At 33.9% G+C, this 16,885-nt stretch overlaps 1 protein-coding gene and 1 pseudogene across 1 annotated transcript; both read right to left on the bottom strand.

Moving 5' to 3' along the window:
- Window positions 1–933: 933 nt before the first annotated feature.
- Window positions 934–2,193, bottom strand: LOC131654640 (uncharacterized; annotated as a pseudogene).
- A 1,421-nt stretch (window positions 2,194–3,614) lies between these two features.
- LOC131654481 (SCF E3 ubiquitin ligase complex F-box protein grrA-like) lies at window positions 3,615–5,941 on the bottom strand. The gene is made up of 6 exons (XM_058924646.1): window positions 5,090–5,941; window positions 4,562–4,995; window positions 4,310–4,471; window positions 4,146–4,221; window positions 3,870–4,025; window positions 3,615–3,719 (listed from the first exon to the last, which is right to left on the bottom strand). Exons 1-6 carry the CDS (start codon window positions 5,939–5,941, stop codon window positions 3,615–3,617), a joined length of 1,785 nt encoding a protein of 594 aa, XP_058780629.1.
- Between the last annotated feature and the right edge of the window lie 10,944 nt (window positions 5,942–16,885).

Here is a 16,885-nt window from a genome sequence, read left to right as displayed (position 1 = left end):
ATAGTCATGAATAGATGTATAAACATGATTTCGTGTAGATGATTTGTTGGACAAGATTTTGAATGCGATATACTTTCTTTTTGCAGCTAACAGGTGATTCTCTCAAAGGACGCACCAACTTAGAGATTCGGTATTTGGGATGAAGTTGAATCCTATTTGGAGCAAGATATTTTTCATGAATTGACATGTATAATACTGTAGCTTGTTCTCCAAGAAAGAAAACAAAGTCCTATTTGAAACATTTTAATCATTGAATTGAGATGTATAATACTGTAACTGTTGCTTGTTCTTCAAGAAAGATACAAAGTTCCGTTTGAAACATTTTAATCACTGAATTAAACAAGAGTTGTCTAGCATATGTTTGTTTTGTAAAAATGCTTAATTTTCTTCCTTATTTCAATAAATCTACTGCAAAAAATCAGCTTCATGTGTCACTTGCTGTGGAAATACATATATTTACATACATTAGAAATACATCAAAACCCTACTAGTGTACATGCGGATGATGGAGAGTTCGGTTTTTCGTGTGAATCATGATTTGAACCATTGGTATTTTAGGGTTATGATTAGATGATTACAGTTCATGTTAAACCTCAATAGTGTTTCCTGATGAACAAGCAACAGTATTAACAGTATTATGCAATTTAATTCAAGAAAATAAATATCCTGTGTGCATTAGAAAGTCTGCTAAAGTATTTGTCTGAATGTTTCCAGAAAGAAAAAAGGTCATCTTCTCCCGTTACAACTCGACTACGGTCGATAAACATATCACTAAAACAAAAGTCGAAAACCGACAAGAGAGTAATTTTCACGTCTCTTCAGAAAACAGCCTACTAGATATACCAACAAGTTATGCCGAATCTCACTATCTACATATTTTATTTCAGTTTCTAATTCTAATTTATATCAAAGTTTACAGCAAGACTCGAATTGCTAAAATAAAGGACTCAACTTCAACCCAATGATCCGAGTCCCTGAATTTGAGTGTCCTTTGAAAAACATATCTGTTAACTGCAAAAGAAAAAGTACATAACATTCAAAATCTTTCTCCAACAAATCAGCTAAGTTCTTCGTATGAAGACTCGACCAATTCATGTTTATATATTTCTTCATGACTAGATGAAATTGGTCACTAAAAACGCCTTTGAGAGAGTTTTATACCTGCGAGCATCCGAAAATTTTAAGTGACCTCAGCGACAAGCATCTATCGACAATTAAACCGAACTCATTGTCTGACAGATTTCGACACCATGATAGATCCAAGGTATGCAAATTTTGGCCATTCTTTGTAAGTGAGGAGGCTGTCAATAGGCCAACCTGGATTAAACCAAAATGTGACAGACACTCAAAATATTCACAAGATATCCAACGGATAAATCAGTCTATTTCCCCAAGTTCACAATATCAAGCACACGCAAACCAGGACAATGTTTAGCAATGACTCTCATCGACGCACCCGTCAAATTTCTGCAAAACAAGAAATTTAGTCCGTACTTTTAGCAATATGCGAAAGAATAAGGAATCTTACTGATAAACTTTACTTACACGCAGTCTTTTAAAACAAGATCCTTAATGTTGTAACGCACGCGATGAAGTAACTCTTGCAAAATTTATCAGAAACAGTTGGAACACCAGGTAGTTCTAATTGTTTGAATCACTTCAAGGCCGGTAAAATCCGCGCAACATCAATGAGTATGCAATCATCAAGATGCAACTCTTTCGAAATTGATCCTAATGAATCAGCCAAAATGTCAAGACTAGGATAAGCGAGAAGGGAACATTGGCTTAGGTTTATGGACCTAAGTTCTGTTGCTGACGAAACTAGTAACCGCAATCCTTTATTCGTAAGACGACATGCACCAGTGAGCGATAGAATGGTTAATTTACACAAGGAGTTTGGTGACTTTGCCAATTTAGCAGGTAATGTATACTCAGTCATAAATCTTCCAAACTTGTCAAGTTGCAGCACCTATTCGACAAATAAACATATCAACACGAATTCGAATAGGAAAGAAATATGTTGATATATGAAACAAATAAACTTAATGAACATACCTCAATTTCAGAAGTGACCAATGTTCCGAAATATTTAGTAAACTCTTCTTCTATCAACAAGGAACAGTCTTTAAGCCGAATTTGAGTAGGAAATTTATATGGCCTCGTGTCCTTAATGGGCCTCATTTGTCCGGTCATTGTTGGTAATGTTCTGGTTGTATTGATGTAAGTTAAGAATAGTTTGGGATTCCTTGACATTGTCTTCCTTGCTTATTTCTCTTAGAACACTAAAAGTTATGTTATTGTTGTTTCCATTGCCAAGTTTGTTGGCTTTGAGGTAATACTGAGCTCCATTGGTAGCATTGATGATGGTATCTTCAGTAGGTATGAACTTATTGTCATAAATCATCTTGTTCCTAGCCATACAAAGTTGGTCTAAAATGTAAATAGTTAGGGATATGGAGTAGCCTTATGATACCTTTTATTTATTTATTTTGCAAATGGAGATGGAAATTAGGGAGCAGCTCATGGTATAAGGGAGGATAGCTTGGGCTACATATTTGATTACAGTTTCCCTGCCTGCATTGGAAAGGCTATTTCTTTTCCATCATTTTAGTCCATCTCTGACCTTGTCTAAGATAAAGTTGAAAAATTGGGATTATGAAAGGCCTATTTTGGTAGGGAGACCTATGAAGGTTCTAATGCAATCAATAGTGGGAATGTTGAGGAGGGTTTTGAGTTTTTCCTTATTCTTTGTGGTGACATTGCTGATGAACATCAGTTCTGATTTCTGAAAGTTTATCTTCTGACCTGATGCCTCTTCGTAAATGTTAAGGATATTGATGAGATTAGTAGCCTCCTGCTCCTTAGTTTTACAAAAAATTAAGTTGTTATCTACAAAAAAAAAAATGCATAATACTGTTGCTTGTTCTTCAAGAAAGAAAACAAAGTCCTATTTGCAACATTTTAATTACGGAATTGAGATGTAAAATACTGTTTCTTGTTCTTCAAGAAAGATACAAAGTCCAATTTAGAACATTTTAATCACTGAATTGAACAAGAGTTGTGTAGCATATAGTATGTTTGTTTTGTGAAAATGCTTTCTTTTCCTCCTTATTTTAAATCTACTGCAAACAAAATCAGCTTCATATGTCACTTATTGTGGAAATACATATATTTACATACATTAGAAATACATCAAAACCCTACTAGTGTACATGCGGATGATGGAGAATTCGGTTTGTCGTGTGAATCATGATTTGAACTATTGGTGTTTTAGGGTTATGATTAGATAATTATGGTTCATGTTAAACCTCAATAGTGTTTCTTGGAGAACAAGCAACAGTATTATGCAACTTAATTCAAGAAATTAAATATCCTGTGTGCATTAGAAAGTCTGCTAAAGTATTTGTCTGAATGTTTCCAAAACGGAAAAAGGTCATCTTCTCCCGTTACAACTCGACTACGTTCTATAAACATGTCACTGAAACAAAAGTCGAAAAACCGACAACAGAGTAATTTTCCCGTCTCTTAAGAAAACAGCCTACTAGCTATAGAACCAAGTTATGCAGAATCTCACCATCTACATATTTTATTTCAGTTTCTAATTCTAATTTATATCAAAGTTTACAGCAAGACTCGAATTGCTGAAATAAAGGACTCAACTTCAATCCAATGATCCGAACCCCTGAGTTCGAGTGTCCTTTGAAAAACATCTCTGTTAACTGCAAAACAAAAAGTACATAGCATTCAAAATCTGTCTCCGATAAATCAGCTAAGTTCTTCGTATAAAGACTCGACGAATTCATGTTTATATATTTCTTCATGACTATGTCAAACTGGTCACTGAAAACGCCTTTGAGAGAGTTATATACCTGCGAGCATCCGAATATTTTAAGTGACCTCAGCGACAAGCAGCTATCAACAATTAAACCGAACTCATTGTCAGACAGATTTCGACACCATGATAGATCCAAGGTATGCAAATTTTGGCCATTCTTTGTAAGTGCTGAGGATGTCAATAGGCCAACCTGGATTAAAACCAAAATGTGACAGATACTAAAAAAAATTCCCAACTTCTTCCAAGAATTATGCTACAAATTTCGAAGCCAATAGAGAGATATTAGGCCAGAGAATATGTAAAACATTACCTTGTTAATGCTATTAAGTGAAAGCTCTTCCAAGGTTTTGCCAGCTAACTCCAAAAATACCGAAATTGCTTCATCGCTTTAGTGGAAAATAAGTTTAAATCATTATTAAGCAATAGAAGTTTAGGATAGCAAAAGCAAAACGTAAAAAAGCACAAAAAACCCACCTGAATGGATTGCGATGGAGCTTCAATGTACGCAATCCTTGACAACTATTTGCAAGATATCCGATGGATAAATCTGTCAGTTTCCCCAAGTTCATAATATCAAGCACACGTAAACCAGGACAATGTTTAGCAATGACTCTCATCGATGCATCAGTCAAATTTCTGCAGAACAAGAAATTTAATCAGTACTTACACAGTCCTTTTAACAAAATATACGAAAGAATAACGAATCTTACTAATAAACCGTCTTACACGCAGTCCCTTAAAACAAGTTCCTTGATGTTATGACCGCACGCGGTGAAGTAACTCATGATAAACTTATCAGAAACAGTTGGAACACCAGCTAGTGACAAAACTTCTAATCGCTTAAATCGCTTCAAGGCGGGCAAAATCAGCGCAACATCAATGAGTATGCAATCATCAATATACAACTCTTTCAAAACCGATCCTAATGAATCAGCCAAAATGTCAAGACTAGCATAAGTGAGAAGTGAACACTGGCTTAGGTTTATGGATCTAATTTCCGTTGCAGACGAAACCAGTAACCGCAATCCTTCATTCGTAAGACGACATGCACCAGTAAGCGATAGAGTGGTTAATTTACACAAGGAGTTTGGTGACTTTGCCAATGTAGCAGGTAATGTATATTCAGTCATAAATCTTCCACACTTGTCAAGTTGCAGCACCTATTCGATATATAAACGTATAAACACGAATTCCAACAGGAAAGAAGGAAAGAAACATGTTGATATATGAAACAATTAAACTCAATGAACATACCTCGATTTCAGAAGTGACCAAAGTTCCGAAATACTTAGTAAATTCTTCTTCTGTCAACCAGGAACAGTCTTTAAGCCGAATTTGAGTAGGAACATCAGTAAGAAGTAGTTCAAGAAAGTGACAGTTCATCTTTCTAGAATCACACAGCAGATTACTAAGCCTATGTCTGAGCTCATCGCAGACACAATCGAGCGAAGCAATTGCATCAGAATGCTTGGCAAGAATGTTAAGAGACAGTTCTTGCAACGATGGAACATAGGACCTTCTCCTAACCAAATCCTTTCCGCTTCGTTTTGGAATCCATAGAGGAGGTTCTTCAACAATCTCTCTTTTCTTGTTTCTCTCGGCGCGTTCTTGAATAGCCTTGATTGCTTCGGAGAACGGAGTTGGAGAATCATCATCATCATCAACTTCATCTTTCACACCATTGTTATCATCGATTTTATCTGCCACATTGTTCACAGCATCATTGTTTTTATTCTCTGAAGCATTATGAATGCGTGCCGCATATCTTCTTGCGATATTCTTGCTATACTCCTCTTGCAGACTTGTAGGAAACAATGGCAGAGTCCGCGCCGCAATGCGATTACTAACATCACTTTCACTTTCCCTGTCTTCACTTTCATGTTGAGCTTCTTCATCACTAGAGATATTGATGATTTCGCGTTTTGGTTGATCGAAACCGGCTAAAAAATCGTGCGTTTTGATGCGTTTGGCAGTATCATAAACTTCTTGAGGCAAAGCGCCGAGGTTATATGCATCAGTATCATCTTCCTGTTCAAGTAATCTCTTGCGAAGAGCAGGAGAACATGGTTGTTCTTGTTCTTGAGTATTTTGATCGGTTGGGTCCATTCTGGTTGATTGATCAAAGACTAGAATGTTAAAATATTCACTGGTTTCGTTGCGGAAAGAAAGAAGAAGATGGAGAATAATAAAAAGGGGTTTTGCTACGAACTAGCTTGAGGATTTGGAATCGTAGCAAAAAGAACAAAATAGCAAGAAATAAGAGAGAACGAGAGAGACGGTTGTTTCTGTTACAATATTTATTTGATAAGAAAATTTTAAAAATAATTTTACACTGTCATTCAATAAACAACCACCAATTTGGCATGTTATTAATTTTTTCAAAAATAAAAGAGTGTTTTAATTGGATACATGTGATTGGTTGAAAGTGTAAAACTATTTTCCCTGCGTCGTCCAATTTCTTTTACAATATACTCTGTATTTGTATTCTTTTCATCAAATAACTCAATGATACCACTATTTTAAAGTTATTATAAAAAATATTTCAATAAATAAATTTTTTATTAATATATGTATGTATTCATAAGGTAAAATAATTATATTCAAATATTCGATAATATCACTAATTTTAAAAATAAATTAATTATGTAAATTTATTTTATATTATCAATACAAAATTATATTTATGTATTGAATCTACACGGTACATCCAATCAAATCACTCAATAATATTATTGTTTAAGTTAAATCACTCAATAATATTATTGTTTAAGTTAAATCTAAAACTATCTCAATAAATATCTATTTGATATGGTTTGATTAAATATATATGTAAAATTATTTTACATCTTTTAGAGATGGATATTAATTTGGATATATGGTTGCCCCAAATTATTAAGAGAGTTGAACAATTATAAACTTTTTCTAGTTTATTGGTTCAAAAGTCAAGTATGAGAAACACAAATCTGATGTTTGTTTTTCTTTAGCAAGTTCACATTTGCCGAGCACAACACATCGGTAGCGTAAATTTTCAAATTACTTCAATTTAAAAATAAATAGATGGGTTTTTGTAGAGGAGTGAAAGACCAATTCAATGGTGGTGGCTAAGGGTGGAAATAGGCTAGGCTAGGCTTTAGAAGGCCTGAACCTGGCCTACGATAAATTTAAAAGGCCTGAGTCTGGCCTAAGGCCTATCATAGGCTCAGTTTTTTGGCCTGACCTGGCCTTTTTAAAAGTCTGGCCTGACCTGAAAGCCTATTTAAAAAGTCTGTATCTCATTAAAGTTTTCAATTAATCTATATAACTTAAGAAGTCTTGTAGGTCGGCCTATATATACATATATAAGTGAATCTATTTAGCATTTGGTTATATATATATATATATATATATATATATATATATATATATATATATATATATATATATATATATAGGGTAGTCTATTTAGTTTTTTTCCTAATATATATACATACATGAACCAACTTATTTAACATATCTCTAATATATATGAAAATATAGGTCGGCCTATAAGGCTTCATAGGCTTTTTTAATAGCCTAAGCCTGGCCTATTAAATAAAATAGGCTTTTAAAAAAGCCTAAGCCTGACCTCTTTATTAAATAGGCCTGGCCTGGCCTAGGCCTATCTAGGCTGGGTCGTAGGCCCCTGTAGGCCGGCCTGGCCTATTCCCACCCCTAGTGGTGGCCATGACTATTGATCTGAGACAATATTAAGTAAGTGAGACTTTCTTGGAGTATATGTTAACGAGATTTGGTTTTGATGATAGGTGGAGGACTTAGATTCGAGATTTTATTTTTTTAAGTAGTCTCTCTGTCTTGGTGAATGGGTGTAGTATTCAGAAGGGTCTGAAGTAAGAAGACCATCTATCTATTTTTCTATTTCTTCTAGTGGTGAAGGGGCTTAGTGATTCTTTGAAGAAAGTTGTCTCGGTTGGTGTGCTAAAAGGTTTTAAGGACTCGAGAGGGTTTGAGGTGACTCATCTTCAATACACTAATGATACAATGCTTGTAGGGATCTTGTCAATTGAGAATCTTGTAACGATTAAGGAGATTCTCAAAATCTTTGAGTTTTCTTTAGGTATCAAAGTTAGTTTTTGCCAAGAGTTTCTGATTGGTGTTAATGTTGGAAGGCTTTTTCTTGAGTTGGTCGAAGGTTTTCTGCTTTGTAAGGTGGGTGCTCTCCTTTCAAGTATTTAGGGCTTCCTGTAGGTGAGAACCCAAAAAAGAATGGTATTTGGGAGCCTCTAGTCAAGTTTGTCTTTAAGAGATTAGTCACTTCGAAGAATTGATTTTTGAGTTTAGGTGTTAGGGTGGTTCTGCTGAATTCGGTGTTAAATGTTATTCTGGAGTTATTTTTGTCTTTCATAAAGATGACATTGTCAGTTTGAAAGAAGTTGGTTATTATGCAAAGGTGTTTTCTCTAGGGAGGTTCCAAAGGAGAAGCTAAGGTTGCTTGGGTTAAGTGGGAGGATATGTGTAAAGGGAAAAGGGTTGGTGGTTTATGTGGATCTATGTGCTTGCGGGTATTGTCAAGGTGATCCAATGTGATAAGAAAAGTTATAAGAAGTCTGTTAATAAGTAAAAATGAAAGTCAACTAAGTTGTTATTTGATTTTGATGATGATAACACTTGATATAAAACTATATCCAGTTAAGTCCTTATCTGTTGAAGATAGCTCAACAGGTCAAAGATGCTCAAGATATTTTATCAAGCTATCCTCGTGAATTCGTTCTTGAAGATCAAATCATCTCTTTGAATTTAATATTATGGTTAAACAACATTCAAGTGAAAACTTATGTTTCAAGGTTCGCTAGTAGTTTAACCTCTAAACTCTCAGATAATGAAAATCAGCATGAAGATATATCAAGCCTATTTAAGAAGATTTAAGGTTCTTGTGTGATGCTAAACTCAAAGATAACGCCAAGATTTGAAGCTTCAGAGTTGTGAAAGAGAAGAGTGTGAAAGCTCGTATGGTCGTTTTCGTTTGAGTGATCCGTGTCTTGTAAAGACACAAGGGTATTTTTGGAAATACTATGGAAAATCACACACACAAAAGCCTTTGAGAAGTTTCTCATAATTTATTTAAACCACATGAAAATGTTTTTAAGGCCTAGCTATCTGATTAGGAGAGTGTCTGGATGATTGAAAGACTTTTTCCAACTAGATAATTTACTAGACCTAATAACCTAATAAATTATTTTCATTATATTCAATATAAAATCGATTGGTACAGTCTCTTATTGATTGGTAGCAATTGAATATCAAAACCTTCTATTTGTGGCTTGAACAATCGATTATTGAGGTTCAATAATTGATTGGCCTAATCGATTATGGTATTCATTTTGCCCATGGTTTTTTTCAAATTTATACCACACATTGACCTATAAATTCATAGCTTCTCTACCATTTTATATCATCCAAAAATCGAGCTTTGGTCTCACTTTTTCTTTTCTCATCATTCTCACTAAATCTCTCATTTTTTCACATATATATTTTTCCATTAATGCTTCAAGAGTATTCTTGATTCTAAGTGAGAATCATTATTTTGGGTGAGGGTTTAACCATAATTTACCAAAATGTATTATCTCTTGAGTAAATATTCCTCAATAAGTGGTTGTTTGTTTGCAAGCTAAACTAGTAAAAACTCTTGCTTGATTTTGGGGTATTGACTTAGGAAGTATTTGTTTGGTTCGTGAGTTTTACCAAGAAGAAAATCTCTCTTTTGGTTTGTGAAGATCATCCATCAAAATCTCCAAAACAGTTCTTGAGCTCAGCACAGTTAAAAGTTCTACTAATTCGAGATTAGGTTGTGTAAAATATCAGATTGGGGTAAAAGCTCAGTTGGTTTGAGATTAACCAGTGTAAAATCTCAACTCGATTCGACGTCATCCTATGTAAAACCTTGATTTGGTTATGAGGATATCTAACTTAAAAATCCATTATGGTTCAATATCAGCTTGTGAAAAATCTCTATTTGGTTTGAAGGATAACCAATCTAAACCTTGTTTTTTGTTTGGTTAGAAGCTAGCCTTAAAACTTCATTTCCTTGTATAAGGAGATTTGTGGGCACATCCTTCTATAAGCTCTCAAGTTTATTGGATACCCTCGAGAATAATTCTTAGGGACATAAGTATATCAATTTAGGTCAAACTTGTATAAATCTCTAGTGTTTCTCTCCATTCCTTATCTCTTTACTTTATTGTCTTTCCTTTGGTTTTCTTCAGCTTATTTACTCATTTGGTTTTAAAATTATTTTAAACTCTAGTTTTCCAAATGACTTTATTTTCTCCATAATTCACTTCCTCTTGTGTATAGAGTCACATGTCCATCAATTTAAGGGTGAGAGATCTTAGACTAGTAAATATTTATTTGTTAAGCAAGTGGAGACAGACGATTCTCCATGATTTGATGTCACTTTAGGGAGGGTTATGAAGGCTAAGTATTGGTATTATTGTTTCGGTTCTCCTTTCGGTGGTAGGGGTGGAGGCCTTGGGAGGATGCCTCATTGGTGGAGATGAGATTTTCTCCTAGGGTCTCTTCCACACTAGGAAGGACTCTGATTGGTTTGCCTCATCATGTGCTAAGCTTGTCGAAGATGGCCAAAATACCAGCTTTTCGCATGATATATGGGTGGGGATTGCCCCTTTGTGTGTCTCATTTTTAAATTAACTAAGTCTTTTAGAATATAATTTCAAATTCGTACTACTAAACTTGAATTTCTTGGAAAATGTATTAGTTATCTACTTATTTATGTTGAGACTTTCAAGGGAGGCTTAAAACACTAACCTGAATCAACACCGGGATGAATGACCATATTCGACTAAAGGAAACCTCACAATTGAGTTTAAACATCACAAGTTCACACATGAGTTTAAAGAATTAAGTATATAAGTCTTTTCACTTATATGTTGCTCAACATGTACTCTTCTATCAAATGAAAGACAATTAACTCACACTTGACATATCGACATTCTCTCTCTCTCTCAAGTGTGACACCCTTTACATCTTTTAATCTAATGCTAGAATAAAAATTTGACTCATCACATCAAACTAAACTCTAATAATATTATTGAAATTTTAGGAGAATTCTTAAAACAATGGAATAAGTCATTACATTGGATCAAAAGCAATCATACAATTTTATATGAATAACGCATCTTCATTCAAAATTTTAAAGCATTAAATACACGAGTCTTCTGACTTATATATTGATCAAACAATTACTTTTTTAATCTATTGTAGAACTTGTAGATCACTTAACATATCAAAAAGCATTGGGCTAATCATATTATTCATTACAATTTTCTTCATCTTAACATATTCATATTTTTGTTCCTTACAATACGGTTAGTTTATCTTTTTTATTAAAAAAAAAAAACAAAAAACAAAAAAATCTTCCATGTTACCATGTTTATTTCATATACTAATTAATGACTACAAAAATTTATAAAATTAGTCAAGAGTTTTCCATCACAAAATTTATTACAAATAAATATTTAAATGGACGTTATAGAAAAAAATATAATTCAAATTTATATTAAATCCGTAATATATATATATATATATATATATATATATATATATATATATATATATATATATATATATATATATATATATATATATATATATATATATATAAGGGCATATCTAGTGAGAATGAATAAGATATATGAGAATGTGAGAATGAATAAGAACCATTAAATTGAAAAAGTAATGGTTGAGATTAAATTGTGATCTTTAATAAATCATGTGTCACTAAGAGAAAAGAGAAATTATTAATCAAATTTTAAAAAATATCTTTTAATCTCAACCATTAAGTATAAATCCAATAGTTGTTATTACATTCTCATATTCTCATATAATTTATTTATTCCCATATGATATGTTTTATATATATATATATATATATATATATATATATATATATATATATATATATATATATATATATATATATATATATATATATATATATATATATATATAACATACGACAATGATATAAATTAGAGTGATTCATATCAGAACGGTCAAGCACAAATCTATGGGTAATATAAAAGAAACAAACAAGAGATAAAAAAGTCAAAAAAAAGAAAAATCACAATACTTAATACAAAAAACACTAACATGCAATACCTTACAATAATTTGAGTTATTCTAACCTTATTAGAGAAGCAAACAAACCAATGAGACATGACATAGGTAATCAAAGACCTCCAAAACATATGACCTATAAAGGGGGAAATGAAAATTCAAAGATAGATCAACTATTGTATATATGACACTAAAAAATAAATAAATTAAGGATAAAATATATTTATAAGGACCATAAATCTTATAAAAAATTGTATGAATGAATGTACAACGTCTTATAAATTATAATAAAAAAGATAATCTAACCTAAATCTAAGGATAATGAAGAGAGAAATCAACAATAAATAATAAAAAATTCCAAAAGATAAATTGACGAATCAAAAATCCACCCTATATAATAATTTGTATTCTTTCTCACCTTAATTAAAGAAGGTAGCTTCACTCTAGGGAAAAAATTGAACTCTAGATCATGCAATCTATAAATGAAGAAAAAATTGAATTCAGAGATTGATCAATGAAGGATAGAAAAACACTTAGAAAGGGGGGGTTTGAATAAATGTAGCTTTAAAAACTTGACAGATAAAAATAAATTGCACAATTATTTTTATCCTGGTTCGTTGTTAACTAAACTACTCCAGTCCACCCCCGCAGAGATGATTTACCTCAACTGAGGATTTAATCCACTAATCGCACGGATTACAATGGTTCTCCACTTAGTCAGCAACTAAGTCTTCCAGAGTCTTCTGATCACACACTGATCACTCCAGGAACAACTGCTTAGATACCCTCTAAGACTTTTCTAGAGTCTACTGATCCACACGATCACTCTAGTTACAACCTGCTTAGACAACCTCTAAGACTTCCTAGAGTATTCTGATCCACACGATCACTCTAGTTCCTTACAACTTAATGTAATCAATTCTAAGAGTATTACAATTGCTTCTTAAAAGCGATAATCACAAACTGTGATATTTCTCTTAACGTTTAAGCTTAATCTCACTAATATATTACAACAACAATGTAGTGAGCTTTGATGAAGATGAAGATTCTGAGCTTTGATTTTGAACAGAGTTTCAGCAAGTTAATAGGCGTTGTTTTGTTCAGGATCGTTAACCTTGCTTCTCATCAGAACTTCATATTTATAGGCGTTGGAGAAGATGACCGTTGAGTGCATTTAATGCTTTGCGTGTTCCGTACAGCATCGCATTTAATGTTATACGCTTTTGTCAACTACCTCGAGCCTTGTTCACGCTGTGTCTACTGACGTAGCCTTTAGTAGCTTTTAACGTTCCTTTTGTCAGTCAGCGTAGCTTGCCACTTGTACTTTCTTCTGATCTGATGTTTGTGAATACAACGTTTGAATATCATCAGAGTCAAACAGCTTGGTGCATAGCATCTTCTGATCTTCTGACCTTGAAGTGCTTCTGAGCGTGATACCATCAGAACTTCAGTGCTTCTGTTCTCTTGTTCTTCTGATGCTTCCATAGACCCATGTTCTGATTCTGCTTCGACCATCTTCTGATGTCTTGCCAGACCATGTTCTGATGTTGCATGCTGAACCCTTGAGACAAAGCTTCTGAGCGCTGAATTATGCGTACTCTTTATATATTTCCTGAAAAGGAAATTGCATTGGATTAGAGTACCATATAATCTTAAGCAAAATTCATATTATTGTTATCATCAAAACTAAGATAATTGATCAGAACAAATCTTGTTCTAACAATCTCCCCCTTTTTGATGATGACAAAAACATATATAAATGATATGAATTTGCGATCAGAAAGAACAGACGGCAAAAGACAAATTACACAGCTATAGCATAAGCATATGAATATGTCTCCCCCTGAGATTAACAATCTCCCCCTGAGATAAATAATCTCCCCCTGAAATAAATACTCGAAGAACTTTAATAAAAGACTTCCCTGATTATTTCGGTAGAGACGATCATATAAGCTTCTGTCTTCAGAGAATTCATAGCTTCTGACTTCTGCTTCCATAGGACAGCTTCAGAACTAGAATTTCTTTAGATCCCTAGAACACTCACAGCTTCTGATTCCTGCTTCCATCTAGGACAGCTTCAGAACTTGAATTTCTTTGATCTTCTGAGCATTCACAGCTTCTGACTTCTGCTTCCATTTAGGACAGCTTCAGAACTTGAGTTTTCTGGATCTTTAGAACATTCACAGCTTCTGATTTCTGCTTCCCTCGGATAGCTTCAGAGCTTTGAATTTCTACCAACATCACTTCATGCTAGATTTGTATCAGAACATTGTTGAATGTACCAGAGCATCATCAGAGCATCTCTACATCCTGAAATGTTACAGAACAAAAACTAAACGACAAAAGTCAGCATGAACGAGTCAGAACATAAAATGTATATTTGAACACATGATATGTATCAGAGCCATATAGGCTAAAGTAATGTATCAGAGCAAATAGAATTTTGTCAGAACAAATAGACCAATATGGATCAAATTCTATTATCAGTGCTTCTGATTCATTCTTCTTTCTTGCTTCTGATCTCTGAAGCTTGATAGCACTCAGCTTGCTTCAGTTTCCATGGTTTTGCTTCTTGTGTTTGCTTTGAAGATTTTCTTCACTTCTTTATACCTGCAAAACACTTAAACCATATAGAACTTGCAGTTCTTGTTAGTGAATGTGTGGGAGCTTTACCCAGCAACTGATAGATTAATCAAATCATTTATCATTTATCTTCTCCCCCTTTTTGTCATAACATCAAAAAGAATATTTTAAAAAAAAATTCAGATGAATAAAACAACAAATAAACTCACTGGAAAGAAACTTTTCATTTATAATAAAAAAGATTACAAGAGAGGATGTTTAACAGCAGATGTAATGCAGAAAGAAAACTACTAAGACCAAAGCCTAAGACCCTAGCTAAGACAGAATCTGTGCCAGCATGCCATGAAGGAGTGAAGCGCATCATTGACTGCTTCTTGGACTTCCAGGCGAGGGGTCAGGGAGACTTGGTTCTGATGCAGATCTTCCACAATCTTTTTCAGAGACAACATTCTCAGCAGGTGAAGATGAAGAGATTTCTTCGGAATGGATTGAGGGAGAGGAAAGGTTGGATGAGGAGGAAGTTGAGTCTAGAAGGAAACAAGATGAGGAAGAAGATGGAGATGATGGAGGGCTTTCACCAGGGGGTTGAAACACACGTCTAGAATAGTTTCCAGACAACTTTGCTTCGAATGGATTCGCCTTGAGAGGGTCATAGGTGATCTTTATCTTTTTGGGTTTGGAGGGAGATGTTTCAACAGCTTTCCTCTTTTTGTTTTGATCTTTTCCATGGTTTCCTGGGCTTGATGAAGAGTTCATGATGGATTTGCAGATAATGAACAGCTAGGGTTTGATATGAATGCACAAAGATAGAGTGAATAGAGAAAATATGAGAGGGAAGGAAAAGTGTTTGAAGAATATAAAGAAAAACTGAAAGAGAGTAAATGATGAAAAGCATTTAATGTTACGTGACGTGAGGAGAGATAATAAAGACAAATGAGGTGACTAGCACAGTTACCTATGGTCGGCGTCCCTTCAACTGCACGCACACTTATCCATGAACAGTAACGACAGGTTTACCATCCCGAGATAAAACGTTACAGCTGTTTTGCTTTAAAAGAGGTTCTGAATCAACTTAGACAATGAAACGTTAGTAATAACCGAATCATAATTTCTAAAAGATTTCAATCAGAACTTCTGATTAAAAAAAATAGTCCATTTTCAATTCAGAAGATACTCATACATGAGAACTTCTCATCTTCTCATTCTGGGCATAAATCCATACTGATGTTTTTCAGAATGAACTTAAACCTATCTTCAGCCAGGGGTTTTGTAAAGATATCAGCCCATTGATGGTCTGTATCAACAAAGTTTAAAGATATAACACCCTTCTGAACATAGTCCCTTATGAAATGATGTTTAATCTCAATATGTTTAGCTTTTGAATGAAGAATAGGATTCTTAGATAAACATATAGCAGAAGTATTATCACAGAATATAGGAATGTTACTCTCAAATATCTGATAATCTTCTAGCTGACTCTTCATCCAGAGCATCTGTGTACTACAACCAGCACCAGCGACATATTCTGCTTCTGTTGTTGATAGAGCAATAGTTGCTTGCTTCTTGCTGTACCAGGAGATCAAATGACTTCCAAGAAATTGGCAACTTCCTGAAGTACTTTTTCTTTTAATTCTGTCTCCAGCATAATCAGCATCGCAGAATCCTACTAAGTTGTATTCTTTAGATTTTCTGTAAACTAAGCCAACATTAGTAGTACCTTTCAGATACCTTAGAATTCTCTTAACAACAGTTAAATGAGATTCTCTAGGATCTGATTGGAATCTAGCACACAAACAAACACTGAACAGAATGTCAGGTCTAGAAGCAGTCAAATATAGAAGAGATCCAATCATACCTCTGTATAACTTCTGATCTACCTTCTTACTTACCTCATCCTTACCTAGGATGCATGTTGGATGCATAGGAGTTTTGGCTTCTTTGCAGTCTAGAAGATTAAACTTCTTCAGAAGTTCCTTCACATACTTGGTTTGGTGAACATACGTTCCTTCTGATGTTTGATTTATTTGTATTCCAAGGAAATACTTGAGTTCTCCCATCATGCTCATTTCAAACTCAGCCTGCATAGACTCAGCAAACTCCTTTCCAAGTGTAGCATTAGATGTTCCAAAAATAATATCATCTACATATATTTGACAAATTAAAATATCCCTTTTAAAGGTTTTACAAAAGAGAGTAGTGTCCACTTTTCCTCTAGTGAAACCATTATCCAGAAGGAAAGAACTTAAGCGTTCATACCAAGTTCTGGGAGCCTGTTTCAATCCATACAATGATTTCTTAAGTTTAAAAACATGATTAGGAGACATAGAGTCTTCAAAACCAGGAGGTTGATGGACA

Source organism: Vicia villosa, linkage group LG1, assembly GCF_029867415.1.
Source record: "Vicia villosa cultivar HV-30 ecotype Madison, WI linkage group LG1, Vvil1.0, whole genome shotgun sequence".
In the NCBI taxonomy this organism is placed as follows: domain Eukaryota; kingdom Viridiplantae; phylum Streptophyta; class Magnoliopsida; order Fabales; family Fabaceae; genus Vicia; species Vicia villosa.
Note: the sequence above shows the minus strand (reverse complement) of the source record. Positions and strands in the feature narration are given on the sequence as shown.

What these genes read in the sequence shown, in the direction of transcription:
- LOC131654481 (XM_058924646.1), bottom strand. Translation starts at nt 5,941, where the DNA reads ATGGACCCAACCGATCAAAATACTCAAGAACAAGAACAACCATGTTCT. An exon ending in CTCCATCGCAATCCATTCAG is followed by an intron (nt 4,222 to 4,309) that starts GTGGGTTTTTTG and finishes TTTCCACTAAAG; the next exon opens with CGATGAAGCAATTTCGGTAT. An exon ending in CACTTAATAGCATTAACAAG is followed by an intron (nt 4,026 to 4,145) that starts GTAATGTTTTAC and finishes GTTTTAATCCAG; the next exon opens with GTTGGCCTATTGACATCCTC.